General features: G+C 50.3%; 2 protein-coding genes across 3 annotated transcripts in view; both read left to right on the top strand.

Moving 5' to 3' along the window:
* The first annotated feature begins 3,016 nt into the window (after positions 1–3,016).
* LOC120882073 (complement factor properdin) lies at positions 3,017–8,915 on the top strand. Its single transcript, XM_040265852.1, has 9 exons — positions 3,017–3,688; positions 3,771–3,921; positions 5,088–5,266; positions 5,740–5,910; positions 6,048–6,239; positions 6,423–6,596; positions 6,848–7,039; positions 7,196–7,307; positions 8,684–8,915. The coding sequence occupies exons 1-9, from the start codon at positions 3,616–3,618 to the stop codon at positions 8,832–8,834; spliced, it is 1,395 nt and encodes a 464-aa protein (XP_040121786.1). The 5' UTR covers positions 3,017–3,615; the 3' UTR covers positions 8,835–8,915.
* Positions 8,916–13,195: 4,280 nt separating this feature from the next.
* SYN1 (synapsin I) overlaps positions 13,196–16,697 on the top strand; it is a 53,140-nt gene continuing 49,638 nt past the window's right edge. Inside the window, exon 1 of one of the 2 annotated variants that reach the window (XM_040265846.1) lies at positions 13,196–13,816. In XM_040265846.1, coding sequence (XP_040121780.1) covers positions 13,440–13,816 — 377 coding nt within the window. In that variant the 5' untranslated portion in view covers positions 13,196–13,439. The remainder of the gene's footprint in view (positions 13,817–16,697) is intronic. The other variant, XM_040265845.1, reaches the window with a different exon arrangement.

Below are 16,697 nucleotides of genomic sequence, written 5' to 3'. Positions count from 1 at the left end.
TGTGTGTGTGCGTGTGTGTGTGTGTGTGTTCCTGAGTCTAGTGGCATATGGATGCAGTTACTACTCTAATCTAGCCAACAGGTTCAGGGACCATGGAAGTATAAGAGAAGATGATAGTGAGACAGAGTGAGTGGAAGTGTGCTAGAGACCACTTCACTGTGAGTGAGAAGCGAGGAGTAAAAAGAAGGAAGTCAGCGCCACATGAGAGAAAACTGATGACTGAGCAGTGTGTGAGAGTGGAACATTTCATATAGTAAACCAGAGGTTACATGCTGGTGAAAAACAGAAAATGAAGCTGAGCAAATGAGACACTGAGAGACTATGTGGTCAGTTTGTGCAAGAAATCGGGGAGGCTCTACTTGTGTTTGAATGTACCGGATACTCTGGCTGGATGGTGTAAAACAGCTGAGATGAGCTGTGAGAAACTGTGTGTGAGACTTGCAGAGAGCCTAGTAGCAGTTGTGAATGAGTGACTACAGGATGTCAAAGGGTGAATGAGGGCAAGTGACTGTGACACTGAACCTGTGACAGAATGTCTGACAGGCTGAGGGTCTGTGAAAAACTCTAAAAGAGACTTTAAAGACTGTAGAATAAAGACTGGGCATGTTGGAAGCTGCTTGCAAAGAAATGTGAGACTAGGTGACTAAGACAGTGTCTGAGACACTGATTGTGCATGAGTGAAATTCAGCCTAGTCAGGGACTCTAGGTGTGTGAAATGGGCATGAGTATGGAGAGGTGGGAGAGAGAGTGATCATGTGTGTTCAAGGAACTTCCAGGGGGACTAGCGGTGGCTATAAATCACCAAACATTTGTGTATATGAGAAAATGATGGCCCGAATGAGCAGTTGAAACATCAAAACACATGACTGTGGGTATGTACAAAGCTGACCGGTGAGAGTCATTGTGGCCTTGGCTGAAGGAGACAGGCTAGATGATGTTACTGTGTGGGAAACTGTTCTTGAAAGAAGACCACAGTCAGGCTGATGTCAATGACAGCAACTGACTCCCTGAAAGAGTGGCTGAGAGAGGCTGTGTGTTCAAGTATGTATGTGATTTTGTTTGTATGTGGCTATGGTAGAAGTTGTAAATTCTGAAGTGTGTGTATAAATATGTAAAAAAAGAGATATCAAGAGAGAATGACTGAAACTGAATTAGTGGGTGAGAGCTGGTGGATGGATTGTGCCAGGCTTAGAGGAAAGCTCTCTTCTGTCTGTCTTCTTCCTCCTCGGCCCCTGGGTTGGCTTCTCCCAGTTCTCCAAAAGGTGAAATGTTGGACTTTCCCAGGGCTTAGCCTGGGCTTCCCTTCCCTCTTCTCACAAGCCAAGCCCTCTCCAGATTGATCCAGTTCCAGCACTTGAAACACTGCTTCTCCCCGCCATGATGATCACATTTTTACCTCCATTCCAGATTATTCCTCTAAGCACTTTTCAGAATCTTGAAAGCACTGTTTATTGCATTTACTTACTCATTCAGCAGATGTTGATTGAGCACCTACTGTTTGCTGGTGCCCATCCATGCCCTGCAGATACAGCGGTTAATAAACCAGACACAAATCTCGCCTTTGTGGAGCTGGCATTGTGGTGGGGACAACAGACAAGAAACAAATGCATCGTGGTGGTGTTGCAATGATTACATGAGATAAGACTCTCAGTCTTTTGTTTAAATAAGAAATCTGCAGTCATTTTATTGCCTAAACGTGTGGGAGAAGATGAAAGTAGCGACAGTCCTCTTCCCAGGGGAACCAGTAAGTAGGTACAGAGTTTAGGAATAAATGAAGTATCGATTATAACATCATTACCAGGGCAACAGATGATTAGATAAAGCAACCAACCAGAATTACAAGTTTCTTGAGGAGTTTGTTTTCATAGGATAACAGCACTGAAGTCCTGGAAACTTAACAAGACTGCTTTGTTCAAAGACAGGCTTATGTTATCAGAAAACAGCACATCTGTAACGGATATGCATTGTCAACATGCCTTATCACCCATAAAGTAAGACCAATATTCTTGAGAAAGCTCTGTTTGAACACACCTGACTGAATCACATCATTCAACCTTGTTTTAATTTGCAGAATAGTGCTCCTGCATGGATGCAGAGGAAATGAGACATTGCCTTCCTAACTTTCTTAGACTCCTTTTTGTTAATTAAAAAGATTTCTGTTTTTAAAGCAGGCTCTGGAGTTTCACTCATTAGGCTTATTAAAAAAAAAAAGCTCTGTGGAGCTTAGGCTGAATTGGAATTAATTATTAACAGTAAAATAAGGACTACAACAAACCGTTTTCCTACATGAGACCCACAGAGAAAAGGGTCAGGAACTAGAATGATGGTTCTTAAAGTGTGGTCCCCGAACAGCAACATCAGTGTCATCTGGGGCTTATTAGAAATTCACCTTCTTGAGCCCCACCTCAAACCTATAGGATCAGAAACGGGTGGGCCCTGGCAATCTGGATTTAACGAACCTTCCAGATGATTCTCGTGTACTTAGATTTGAGAGCCTCTGGGCTAGAGAGTGACAGATACTCTTCTGTGAGGGAGGTGACCTTGTCTCCCTCTCTTAGAACAAAAGTCCTTTGAGGGCTAGCATTTGGGGCTTCTTATTGTCTGCTCCATCCAATGCCCAGAACAGCACTTGGCACCCAGTAGTTGCTCAATAAATGTTTAATCAATGTATTTAACAAACAGCACCTGCTGTATGCCAGGCACTAGGCTAAGGACTTTTAAATACCTTAACTCCAGATCTGCTCAAAATGCCCTATGATGTAGGCTATGTATGGGTTGGGGAGGGGGGCAGTTATTACCTATCCAAGATAGTTGATGGAACATGGCCAAGCCAACCACCCCCTCCTTGGGACCTGAAGGTACCCCCAGCTGCCCATGAGGCAGTGGATAGCGCCAGTTCAGTCCTGAATTCTCCCCGCACTCTTGCCACTTCCCCTTCTCACTTCCTTTGTGTTGACCTCCCCCCCACATTGCTGACCACGAAGAACCTCACTTTCAGGAAAGAGGAGGGTGGTGTTGAAGGCAGGATGGAGGATAAAGCAATTACCTCGATGCCCGCTCCACCCAATGAGGCAGGACATGCTGAGCACACCGTGCTCTCTTCACTAATGTTCAGCACCCCCATGGGGTTGGCCCTGTCATTGTGGTAGAGGGCATGCTTTTTATAGGTGGGGAAACAGGCTCAGAGAGGTTCAAGTGACTTGCTCAAGGTCCCACAGTAAGGAAGTTCTATCTTGCTTCCAACTGCCAGGCTGCATTTCCCCCTCAGAACTTGTCCAAGGTGCATTGATTGAGTGTCCATGGGCTGCTCGGCGGGGCCTGGGGTGCTGGGGATAAGGTGACAAACACAACAGGACCTCACAAGAGTGAGGCAGGAAGTAGGGAGGGGAGAGGATAGAGGAGGAAGCTCAGGGACAGAGGTGGCCGGGAGAGTTTGGAGCTGAAGAGACCAGCACAATACCCTCCCCTTCCCCCACTCCTCCCCTCCCACACTGCCCTTCGCCCTCCTAGTTCCTCCTGCCCCTGGTTCCTCTTTTCCACTAACTCTGGGAGCAGGTCAGCCCACATAAAGCCAGGCCTCCTCCCTGGCGGGGCTGCAGGGGTACAGTGCTCAACATGCCCACCCAAGCGCAGGCCCTACTGCTGCTGCTGCTGCTGCTGCCACTGCTGCTGCTCACCCCAGCCACAGGTAAGTGGGTGGGGGCCCAGCTGGCCCCCAGGGGTGCCTGGGCCCTTCACAACCCTGACCATGCTCCCCCACCCTGTTACAGGCTCAGACCCTGTACTCTGCTTCGCCCAGTATGAGGAATCTACGGGCAAGTGCAAGGACCTCCTTGGGGGAGGGGTCAGCATGAACGACTGCTGTCTCAATGCTGGCTATGCCTTCCAGAAGCCTGGCAGCAAGCTCTGTATGGCGTGCAGGTCAGGGGGAGCCTGGGGTTTGCGGGAGGCAAAAAGGACTGTATGCGGGGTAACACAGAACTTGGGCTCTTGCCTTCTCAGATTCTCCAGCATGGCTCCAAGGCCCTGATCACAACTGTAGCTCCAGGTCTCTCAGCTTCGGCTCTGTTGACACTTAGGGGCCAGAAAATTATTTGTTGTGGGGGGCTGACCTGTGCAGGGCAGAATGTGTTATCGCATCACTGGCCTCCCACTAGTTATCAGTAGCAATCTGCAGCAACTCAAGTGTCTCCAAACAGGTGAAAGACCCCTGGTTGAGAACCAAGATGGCTTACACATATTGAGCACTTCTTGCATACCAGAAGCATTGTGGGTGGGTTGCTGCTTGGCTATTTCTGAGGGTAGCTCAAGGTGATGACAGCTCATAAGGCATGTTCATACTGTATAGACACATTGCAGGAAGGGAAGTGTTTGGGCAATTCTGAGGGCAACTCCAGGCTCAAAATTAAAATGACACTTCACATTCATCGACTACTTCCAGCATCCCAATTCACTGCAGATGTTGGGAGTAGTAGAGGATTTTTGAGAGTAGCTCTAGTCTCTTAATCATAATGCCCGGTGACATATATTGAGCCCTTTCTGTATGTCAGACGTATTTTCTAACTGCTTGCTATATATCCCAGATACAGCACCAGATACACACAGCTACAGGGATGTGTAGCTTGGGGATTTTTGAAGGCGGCTCTAGGCCCCTAGTTGTCAACAGGTCTCATCTGTTTAGCATTATGCCATGGTGGGGGTGGGGTTTCTGAGCTCATGGGGATGATGGCTGCTATTTATTAAGCACTTCCTGTTTGCCTGCTGCCATGCATAGTTGTGGCCTGGTGGGCTTTTGACAGCAGTTCTGGGCCCCTAGTCCTTATCCTGTTTACTGCATGCCTGGCACTGTCCTTGGGAGACTTCAAAGGGTAACTCCAGATTCCTGATCATGAAGGTAAATGATAAGTGTTTACTGTGTGTTCACCTCTTCCTGTTCAGTCCCCCAACATCACTAAGAGGTAGGTACTCCCATCATTCCATTCTGCATACATTTATCCTGCATTCCCGCCTGTGCCTACACACACTCTGGTCCCAAATATCATCCTTGCCAGAGTGTCCCAGGGTGGGATGTGTGCTTCTCCCTACAGGCTCCCACAGTGGTCACCGTGGTCCGCATGGACTCCCTGCTCAGTGACCTGCACTGAGGGCTCCCAGCTGCGGCACCGGCACTGCATAGGCTGGGGTGAGCAATGCTTCCCCGAGAAGGTGGAGCCTGGAACCCTCCAGTGGCAGCTACAGGCCTGTGAGGACCAGCCATGTTGTCCTGGTGAGGAAGATCAGCAAGGCGGGCGAGCACTGTCAGTTACCTGGCACTGGGAACAATCAAGGCAAAAACCCTGAGGGTGGGACTGTGCTTGATGTTTGTGAGGTGTCAAGGAGGAGGCCAGTGTGGTTGGAGCAGAGTGATGAGAGGTGAGGTCAGAGGGGGACTGACCCCTGTAGGTCATGGTGAGGATGTCAGCTTCTATTCTGAGTGATGTAGTGATGGCAGAAAAACGTGATCTGATTTGGGTTGTGACAGATCCCTTTTGCTGTTAGGAAGACAAACTGTATGCACTGAGTAGCAAAGCAAAGGGACCGGTGTGAAGGCTACTGCAATAGTCCAGATGAGCAATGATGGTAGGCCAAGTATGGCAGAAACTGTGGGGATAGGATAAGCTGATGTGGGGTACATGAGGAAGCCTGGACCCCTGAATAATACTACCACCTCCATCTTGTTCCTTCTTTTCTCTTCCACAGTGATGGGTGGCTGGTCTGATTGGGGACCCTGGGCAGCTTGCTCTGTCACGTGCTCTAAAGGGACCCGGATTCGTCGTCGAGCATGTAATCGCCCCACCCCCAAGTGTGGGGGCCATTGCACAGGAGAGGCACAAGAGTCAGAGGCCTGTGACACCAAACAAGTCTGCCCCAGTGAGTGAGGCCAACCACTGGGCAATGATGCGGGCACCCAGGGTGGGTCCGGGGGTTACAGCAGGGAACTTCCATGTTGTGAAGACTTCGACATGCATGACCACACTCGGTATCTCCCCACCCCCACCCCATCACAGCACACGGGGCCTGGGCTGCTTGGGGCCCCTGGGGCCCCTGCTCAGGCACCTGCCAAGGTGGACCCAATGCAGCTGTGGAGAGACGAAGCCGCGCATGCTCTGCACCTGAGCCCTCCACACAGCCTCCTGGGAAGCCCTGCCCAGGGTCAGCCTATGAGCAGCGGGTCTGCACCAGCCTGCCACCTTGCCCAGGTACTGGGGTATGAGACCTCTGCTCTTAACTTACGTGGAGATTGCTCTGACATTTCAAGAGACAGAGATCTGAGACCATGTGACCATGGAGCTTTTCGTTTGGGAGCAGTCTGCCTCATGGGTCTAGCGGCTGAGTCAGGGAGATTAAGGTGGACTTTCTCCTCACTTCTGTCCTCCCAACAGTGGCTGGTGGCTGGGGGCCATGGGGTACTGTGAGCCCCTGCCCTGTGACCTGTGGCCTGGGCCAGATCCAGGAACAACGGACATGTGATCACCCTGTACCCCAGCATGGGGGCCCCTTCTGTGTCGGTGATGCCACCCGGACGCACGTCTGCAACACGGCTGTGCACTGCCCTGGTCAGCACCCCAAGATGCCCGATTTCCATGCCTAAGGCGCCCGGACATCTCTGCTGCCCAATTCCTGCTGTTAATGACTTGTTCCTGCCTCTAATCCCTCCATTCCTGGTCCCAGTGCCCTGATTCCATGTCTGATCCCCCTTTCCCACATCCAATCCTTCCCACTGTCTTCCTCAGCCCCCATTCCTTCCTCTGAACCTCCTCACTGACTCCCTTCTTTGGTGCAAGCCCAGCTGCCCCTGTCTCTGCAGTGAATGGACAGTGGGGGCTCTGGGGAGAGTGGAGCAACTGCATCCGCCCAAACATTAAACAAATCAGCTGCCAGGAGATCCCAGGTCAGCAGACACGCTCCAGGATCTGCAAGGGCCGCAAATTTGACGGACAACGATGTGTTGGGAAACAGCAGGATATCCGGCACTGCTACAACATCCAGCGCTGCTCCTGTGAGTGCCCCCAGGGACCATGCTGCGAGGGTGGGGCAGCCCGTGCAGGGCCAGCGGCTTTCTGACTGCCGCAGACCCCACGTCCCTGAAGCCTCTCTCTCACAACCCCCACCAAGACCTCTAATTCTGATTCAGGAACCTCTCCCCTCTTTGCAGGGAGAGGCTCCTGGTCAGAGTGGAGTACCTGGGGGTTGTGCATACCCCCATGTGGACCCAACCCCATCCGCACCCGCCAGCGACTCTGCCAGGCCACGCTCCCCAAGTTCTCGTGAGTGAGGGGGCAATTTGCCTTGGAGGGGGTTATGATAGTGATATGTCAGCAGATAGGGCAGGAGGGTTGGTCACCACCAAACAGGGCTTCTGTCACTGGGTCCAAGGTGCCTGCCTGGCTGAGTGCCATCTTCCAGTTGTAGGAAGAGGGGAGAAGCTAAAGAAGCTGAGAAAGAGGATGTTGAGGGGAGAATCAGTAACATCTGTGCCCTTCAGTCACTGCTTCAGTCACTCAGCCATTCTCCCATTCACTCTGTCCTTCTTGTGTCCATATGCTTTGCTTCCTCAGTTACCCAAGCTTTGATTTGCCCATTCAGTCACTCATGCCTCCATTCACCCTCTCATTCCCTCTGTCACCTGTGCCCCAAGACGCTCTAAGGCCTTTTTGGCAACAGTTGCAAACACACAGAACCCAGATCCCATGGGTTCCCCTAAGGGATCCAGGCCCACTCCACCCTGACAGAAGACATCTGAGGAATGGTTGGCATGTTGGGTCTGGGTCCAGGAAGCTGATTGGGCATCCCCTGGCAGGAAGGGGTTGGGAAACACTTTCCCACCATCAAAACTGTGTGAGCAGAGTCCTGGACACAGGTAATCAGCTGCCTGAAATGTTTCCAGATGGCCAGGGTGGCCCAGGTGTTGGAGAGGGTTAAAACACTTATCCTTTCCTTATTTCCACGAACATCAAACTACTAGGGTAAGTGGCCTCTTCCCAACTCGTGGAAGGCCTGCCACCTGGTCACCAGGTGTGGGGTTTAGAGTGGGTCTGGAAGAAGAGTTACGGGTGTTGAATGGAGGCACAAAGGACTTGACAGAGGGAGGGAATGAATGGAGAAAGGACTGATTGAGAGAATCAGGATGGGAGTGAATGCAGGAGGGTTTGCCTAAGGGAAGAAATAACCCAGGCAAAGACCATTTTGGACATGGGGCTTAGTCTAAATAAAGTGGAAGAAAGAACTAGAGATTAACCTGGGGGCAGAGATTTGGGCCCAACAATAAGGCTTTGAATGCCAAAGCAAGGCATTTGGATTCTTTCCAGTGGGCAATGGGGAAAGAAATAAAAGGTTTTAAAGGTAAGAGATGGTAGTTCATATCAATAATTACCAACATTTATTGAGCACTTACTGTGTACCAGACATGACTCTGAGCACTTTACTTGAATCAACTCATTTATCCTCACTCAGCCCAGTGAGGAGAGTATTATTATACCCATTTTTCAGATGAGGAAAACTGAGGCACAGAGGAGCTAAATTGCCCAGTATCTCCCAGTTAAAAATATACGTATAAATGTATCCACTCAGTAAGAGTTTGTTGAACGCATTCTTGCCTTCCCTGAGCTTTTCCTCTTCATCCCCACCCCCACTAACGCACCAGGCCCACCGTTACCACAGTCGAAGGTCAGGGTGAGAAGAATGTGACCTTCTGGGGGAAACCGTTGGTACTGTGCGATGTGCTGCAGGGGCAGAAGGTGATGTTGGAGGAGAAACGGCCATGTCTACACGTGCCTCCCTGCCAAGAACCCTGAGGATGAGAATTCTTACATCTCTCTGTTCCACTCTGACCCCCTGACCTCTCAGACTTCAATAAACCAGCCTCTTTCCCAGGAGTGGGGCTATAGCATCTTCTAGCCAAAGAGCGCAGCACAGACAAAGTTTCAGTGGCCTGTGGTGGAAAACAGTATTTTCCACTGTGGCCATGGTGTGACAGAAGTGAAGGTGCGTATCCGAATACCCATCCCTGCTGTAGCCTTGATGTCTGTCCCCTTGTCTGTCAGTGCCCCGGGGCACCCAGCACGTCCCTCTGCAGAGCTCTGATTTACGAGCTTTCTGATTGGCTATATGCCTTGCCAGGCACTTTCTGATTGGCTGGCGTGCTTGTTTTCCTTCTCCCTACTAAAGGCTCCCTCAGCTGGCAAATTCCGCGTCAATCCGGCAAAGAGGTGTGGCTGGGGTTGGAGCCCCACAGAGCGAACATCTGCACCCACCCACTCCCAACAGCCCAGCTCCAACACCACAATTAGCGGTGACAAATAGCTCCGCAAGGCGGAGGTGGGGAGGTGGGGGACCGAGGAAGTGCCTATGAGGGGCTCTGAACTGGGACAGTAGCAAAGAGAAGGTATAGTCAGCATCTGCCAGGAGGAGCCCCCAAGACACTCAGACACATTTCTTTAGGGTTCATTCATTCATTCAACACTTATTAGCATCTACTACTGTATACTAGAGCTAAGTCTGGGCTTCCGGTGAAGGAAGGCTGGTAGAGAGGACAGACCAAAATGGGATTCAAACATTTATTTAACATTTATCAGTGCTTACTGTGTACTAACAATAGCGTTGGACATCATGGGAGATGGGGAAGAAGAGTCAGAGCGATACGTATTTCCCCAGTGAAGGGAGCAAGGATGTATGCCTGGTAGTGTTTTAAGACTTTACATAGCATGAATTCATTTAACCCACAACGAACATATGAGGTCAATATTATTATCTGCATTTTACCCAGGAGGGAACAGGCATAGAAAGGTAATGGGCTAGACATTTGGGAAACACCATGCCAGGAGCAGAGTTTAGGAGTTTGTCCTGTGAGTGGAGGGGTGCCTCTGTGTAGGAGGCTTCAGATGGGAGATCTGTGACACCCAGTCTGTCAGGCTGCTCACTTCTCTAGGTCAATTTTCCCTTGTGTAAAATGGATCAATTGATGGGTAGGGGTAAAGATGAAATCAATGAATATTAGTTATCGTAAGAGGAATGAGCCTAAGTGAGGGAGTCTGGTTGCTACTGCAGGGTATGAGAAAGTTATACGTCTATAAGAAAGTGGAAATTTGGCTGTATGTGTATATTATGAGGCACATATCTTTGTGTATGTGTGATAGGAAGACCTGTAGGGTCTCTGCAAGAATTAAGGATATATCAAGTATGTGTGGAGTGCATGTGAAGTTACAACTATGTGCACCATAACAATGTGTGAGTTATAAGGGTGTGGGGGTATATGTGTGCACATGCTCATACACACATACACAGGTGGCGTGGATATGTATTGTGAGTTATAAACATGGGTGCATGTGTGCTCAGTTGTGTCTGACTCTTTGGGACCCCCTTGGACTATTGTCCGCCAGGCTCTTCTGTCCATGGGATTATCCTAGCAAGAATCCTGGAGTGGGCTGCCATTTCCTCCTCCAGGGGATCTTCCCAATCCAGGGATCGAACCCGGTTCTCCCGCAGCACCTGCATTGGCAGGTGGATTCTTTACCACTGAGCTCCCTGGGAAGCCCATAAACATGGGTACAATACTGATTACAAACATATGTCAAGGGTGTGCATTTCAGAGTCATTGCTCATCAATGCACAACAAAGAAAAACATTCTTGGAGCCCCTTCTGTATGTTCCTTCCTGCTGGAGAAGATGAAGCTAGTGCAGAGGAGTTGAGACCTCTGCCACAGGGAGTTGAGACACTCCTTGGGGGTGGGGGTGGGAAACTCTTCATTCTTCTACAAAAAATTAATTTCTGGTAAATGAGCTACCTGGAGAAAGGGGATAACATTGAGGGGCATGGTACTATAAACCTGGCAACAGGGCCACTGGGAAGAGGCAGTCTAGAGGCAGACTGCTAAGGAGCCCGACTTCTTACTCCTAGAGGATCCAAAAAGGTCTGTAGACCTGCAGCTGCTCCTGTCCCTCAGAGAGGTCACCACAGACCCAGCAGATCTTGTTTGCTTCCATAACTGAGCAAAAACTTGGGGGCATATACTTCACAATGTTGGGAAATACCCAATTTCTGGGCAGTTCCCCATCTGAGGAACACTGGAATGTGGGATGCCAAAGGGCATCCATGAGAGAGTGAAGGAATGGCCAAAGCAAAGGCCTGCAGATGGACTGAAGCTGGCTGAGATGGAGGAGGGAGCAGAGGCAATGGACAGTAGGAGCCTAAGGGGAGAGGGGACTTCCTGGACACCTTGGCCAAAAGTGATCCTTGAGAGAGAAAGGCACAGCACTCCCCCAACCCCTATCTTTTAGAGTTGGTCAGGTGATTGTTTTTACAGGTGAGGAAGCCGAGTTTTGGAGATGTTAAGTCATTTTCCCAATAGTATAGTAGAGGGCCAGTTTGAACCCAGGCACTCTGACTCCAGACCTCACACCATGACCTTGTTTGAACAAGCCAAAGATTTAATAAATGGAGAATGTACAAATGAATAAGTGGATGATTCATTTGAAAGTCCTTCAGGCAGAAAAGACTCCAAATCTGCCTGGGTCTCTGTGTGTCCGTGTGGTGCCTCTGTGTGTGTGTGTAGGCGTATTCATATGCATGTATGCCCATGAGTATTACCCTGGGCTTGTTTGTGTCAGTATGGATACTTAGATTGGTGTGTTCTATCTCTGTATTTTCTTCAGGCAGAAAAGACTCCAAATCTGCCTACTTCTTGCCATATCTTCTTCCATCTCACTTGGTCCACCATCATCACTCACTATGGCCTACAAGGCCCTGCTCCATCTGGACCCTGCTAACCTCTCTGACCCCTTCTCCTGCCACAGTCTCCCTCATTCACTCTTCTCCAGCCACACTGACATCCCTTTCTGGCACATTCTTTTTTAAAAAGTATGGATCACAAAGTGAACATGACCCTTTGGGAATGAATTGGAGTTCTTGGATTCCATCTGTAAAATGGAAATCATATTACCCACTCCATAGTTTTATGAGAATTGGGTACAGTCAGTCAGTGAATTATTATTTTTAAATGAATTTGTGTCTTCACTGTAATCAGGATCTTATAGGAGCTTTCATAGCCCACCCCTGCCTAGACTACAAAGATCATTTGTGCATGTGGTGAACATTATTTGGCACCTACAGCTTGCATACCCTAGAATGGGTCTGCCTCTGCCTGTGGAAAGCTTTCTGGTACAGAGGATGATAGCCTTGGGCACTGACAATGCCAGGTGGATATCATGGTTTCTGACTGTGTCCAGGGCAAAAGGATGGAGGCTTGTTGGCCAAGTGTGTGTGGGGAGAGATGAACACACATCAGGACTAGACTTCAGAGAATGTGTCTGTATGGAGATCTGGGTTTGTCCATGATTGTGGGTGCGTTTTGTCCGGGGGTGCATGCTCATGTGAGTTTCCCTAGGTCTCTGTGTGTTTGTGTGGTGCCTGTGTGTGTGTAGGCGTATTCATGTGCATGTATACCCATGAGTATTACCCTGGGCTTGTTTGTGTCAGCATAGATACTTAGATCGGTGTGTTCTATCTCTGTACATGCCTCCGTATGTTTCCCTACTTTCGTGTATTTCTATATGTATCTCCACGTACGTGTCATTCCCAGTGTGCCTCCAGGACGCCCCCCAACCCTGGGCAAGAGTACACTCCGCCCAAGTGTCCACCTCCGCCTGTCTGATGCTGTCTACACCACCCGCGCATCCATCTCTCTGCCTATGTGGACGTGGGAAACTGATCTTGCAGAGTACTGCGTGTGGCCCTCGGCTCTCGCTGTGAAGGGGTTATTTCTCTACTTTTGAGTTTCCGAGTATAACTCCATTCCCACCCCCCAATGCCTCCTGTGGTGAATATCAACACTGGAAACCTAGTATCCGCAGAGGGTCCTAGGTGTGGGTGCGAGTGCATGTGAAGACCAAGATGAGACAGGGTGGGAGGCTTGCCTGATGCACCCACCCGACTCTCCGGACAGGCTCCCACCCCGCCCCCATCCCCAAATTGCGCACCCCCAATCTGAGGCGGGGGAGGGGAGACAGGATGCGGCGTGGCGCTTGCGCACTTATGCCTTCAGCACCGCGGACAGCTCCTTCGCCCCCGCCTGCCGGCGCGCGCCGCCGCCGCCCCAGCACTGAAGGCGCGCTGACGTCACTCGCCGCTCCTCCGCAAACTCCCCTTCGCAGTAGCCTTGGTCGCGTCCGCGCCGCCGCCGGCCCAGCCGGACTGCACCACACGGGGCGCGAAATAGGGGGTCACGGGCGCGACCAACCGCGCTGCGGCGGCGGCGGCGACTCAGCTCTGCCTCAGTCTGCAGCGGGCAGCGGAAGAGACGTGTCGTGCCTGAGAGCGCAGCGGTGCTCCTGGGCCCCTCGCGGTCCGCCCCCGCGGCTCCTGACCAGACTGCTCCTAAGACCCCCTGCCCCGCTCTGCAGCCATGAACTACCTACGGCGCCGCCTGTCGGACAGCAACTTCATGGCCAATCTGCCAAATGGGTACATGACAGACCTGCAGCGCCCGCAGCCGCCCCCACCGCCGCCCGCTGCCCCTGGTCCCGGGGCCACTACCGGTCCTGCGACCGCCACTGCCGAGAGGGCCTCTTCGGCCGCCCCCGTGGCCTCTCCAGCTGCCCCTAGCCCCGGGTCCTCGGGGGGCGGTGGCTTCTTCTCGTCGCTGTCCAATGCGGTCAAGCAGACCACAGCGGCCGCGGCCGCCACCTTCAGCGAGCAGGTGGGCGGCGGCTCTGGGGGCGCAGGCCGTGGGGGCGCCGCCGCCAGGGTGCTGCTGGTAATCGACGAGCCCCACACCGACTGGTAAGCCACTGCTGCGGACGTCCCCCCGCGGTTCTGGGTCCCCAGATCATCCCATGATGAGCAATTATTGAGCGCCGCTTGTTTGCCCTCTGTGTGCCCCCCTTGCCCAAACCCTCTTCCTTTAAATTATTATACAAAGCCCTTCCTGTGTGCCCCACCCTTGCCTTCCCGCTGCCCTCACCCAGGCCTTCTTGATCCATACAGGGAGCAGTTATCGGGCGCCTGCTGTGTGCCTCCATTCCACAAACCTGACTTCAGTATATCCTGTGAGCATTCAAGAGTCTGACGTGCCCTGCACCCCGCAACCCATGCCCCAAAGGTCTTGTCCTCTAATGGATCTTGTGAACATTTATCAAGTACCGGCAGTGTGCCTCAGTGGGGAGCCCTTCCTCAAGGCGTTTGGCTTACATGAATTCTGTGAACATTTGTTGGGAGCTTGATATGTGTTTTGTCCTCCTCAGTCCTTGCCCTAAGGCCTTCTCTGATCTCGTGAGTATGTATCCAGAGTGCACTATGTGCCCCACCCCAGCCCTCACCTCAAAAACCTTTTAAACTATTCACTGAACATTGAGTGCCTGCTGTGTATCCCACCCCAGCTTCTTGTCAAAAGCATTGCCTTTAATGGATCCTATGAGTTTTTATTGAATTCCTTCTGTGTGCCCCAATTCAGTCCCCCTAAGGGCTTAATTCTCCAAAGGATCTAAGAAGCATTTGTTAAGGGCCTGGTGTATGCCCCATCCCCAAGCCCTTTCCTCAAACATATTTTCCTTAAATGAGTTCTATGAGCATTTTTAAACCTACTGTGTGAGGCTTATCTTCACACTCTCTGCTCTAAATCCTTTTCCTACAGCAGACGGATCTAGAAGGCATTCATTTGAGTGCCTCCCCTACCGCCTATTCTCAAACTACTTCTTCAACGATCTTTCCTTTGGTGGACCCACCAAGCCTTTACTAACTGCCTGATCTAAAGGTGTGAGCCTTCTCTAAAGGCTCTTTCCTTCAGTGTATTCAGCAAGCATTTATTGAGTGCCCACTGTTTACATCACCCCAGACCCTTTCCCCAATGCCTTTTCCTCCAGTGGCTTCAGTCTATATATTGAGCACCATCTGCATGACTCAACCTCAGACCTTCTCCATAAAGACCTGTGCCTCCAATTAATACAGTGATCATATATCTGCACTTACTGTGTAGAGCATTTCAATCTGTCTTTCCAAATACCTCTTTAAAAAATCACTCCTGGAGCATTTGTGGAGTACCCACTGTGTGCCGATTCTGCGCCTTCTCCATAAAAGCCTTTCTTCCCAAGGATGGAGAATCAAGCTTACATAAATCAAGTTACTGTATCCCCATTTCTCTTCCCCCAAATACTTTTCCTCCAATGGATCCAGTGATGATATGCTCTTCCATAGCCTCCCCACCCCCCAATCTTCCCCAAAGACCTTTTCTTTTAACGGATGCAGTGAGCATTTGGTCACTGTCTGCCAGGTGCTTGATTCTAGATCACCTTCCCCCAAAGGCATTTTCCTCCAGCGGCTCCTGTGAGCATTTGTGTAGTGCTTCCTGTGTGCTCTATATTCACACCTCCTCCCCAAAGTGCTTTTCTTCCAGTGGGTGCATGAGCACATTTGCAGTACCTGTTGTGTGTAGGAAGTAGATTCCCCTTCTTTACTCTGAGGATAACCTGTGCCAGTCATACAACATTTCCACAGAGTCCTTTCCTTCGATAAATCTAGAACCAAATTTAGAAGAGTTACCCTTTTCTCACTCTCTTCAGTCTCCCTAGGATTTCCTCTCCCAATCTTAAGACCCCAAAGGGCTTTTTTTCTATTTAAGCCAATAAACACTTAACTGAGCACTTACTACATAAGAGACATTCTCAACTTCCCCTTTCCAAGTTTGGAAGTTCCTGCCCTTGTCTCAAGAGCTCTCTCTCCAGGGGTCCCCTTCAGCCTAAATATATTGAGTACCAGCTCTTTACTGGTTAATTACCTCTCCTCTGCCAGGAGCCCTTACCCAGCAGGCTTTCTCTCTATTCAGAGCCATTTATTCATTCTACAGATAGTTGTTACATACTTTCCATGTGTTAAACTATGGGAGGCATTTATTATGTACTACAATACTTTAGGAAGAAGCCTCCCTCAGTTTCTTTTCCTTCTAATCCCAACCACTAGTTGGATTCTTCATACCTTCTCCTCTACTCAGCCCCAACTATCTTTTAATGAGCACTTATTCTATACTACTGAGAACCCATAGTCAGTGCCTCTTCTCCCCCTCCTGTAGCCCTAATTCCTCCTTCAACAATCTACATCCTGCCTTTCACATGACACAATCTCAAAAACTCACGATGTGTACCTACTGCATTCTGGCTAGGAACCCTCTCCCATACAGTAGCCATCTTCCCCACTGCCCTTTCCGCCCAATTAATCCAAAAAGGATTTATCACTCTCTTACTGTGTTCTGCTCAAACAACAACATTCCCATCCCTGCAGCAGACTCCTCCACTCTCTTCTCCTTCAACCCATAAAGCATTTATTGAACACGTGTTTTAATTCCTTCACCAACACCCACTCGCACAGATGCCATCTTCCTGGCTAAATTTGCTCTATTGAAGTCAACAAACCTTATTGAAGCCCTTGCTGTACATTGGGGGCTTCCCAGGTGGCGCCAGTGGTAAAGAATCTGCTAGCCAATGCAGGAGATGCAATAGATGCGGTTCTGATCCCTGGTTTGGAAAGATCCACTGGAATATTTTAGTAACCACCCTCCCTTCGACTTACCTTCTTCCCTCCAACCCTCCAGGCAGGTTGCTGCTGCCTTTTCCTTCATTCCATTAAACATATATTAATTATTTAGAGACCACTGACAAGATCCTTCCCCTTT

Source organism: Oryx dammah, unplaced genomic scaffold (assembly GCF_014754425.2).
Source record: "Oryx dammah isolate SB20612 unplaced genomic scaffold, SCBI_Odam_1.1 HiC_scaffold_23, whole genome shotgun sequence".
Taxonomy (NCBI): Eukaryota; Metazoa; Chordata; class Mammalia; order Artiodactyla; family Bovidae; genus Oryx; species Oryx dammah.
This window is presented reverse-complemented; position numbering and strand designations above follow the sequence as displayed.

What these genes read in the sequence shown, in the direction of transcription:
- LOC120882073 (XM_040265852.1), top strand. Translation starts at nt 3,616, where the DNA reads ATGCCCACCCAAGCGCAGGCCCTACTGCTGCTGCTGCTGCTGCTGCCA. An exon ending in GCTGCTCACCCCAGCCACAG is followed by an intron (nt 3,689 to 3,770) that starts GTAAGTGGGTGG and finishes ACCCTGTTACAG; the next exon opens with GCTCAGACCCTGTACTCTGC. An exon ending in CAGCCTGCCACCTTGCCCAG is followed by an intron (nt 6,240 to 6,422) that starts GTACTGGGGTAT and finishes TCCTCCCAACAG; the next exon opens with TGGCTGGTGGCTGGGGGCCA.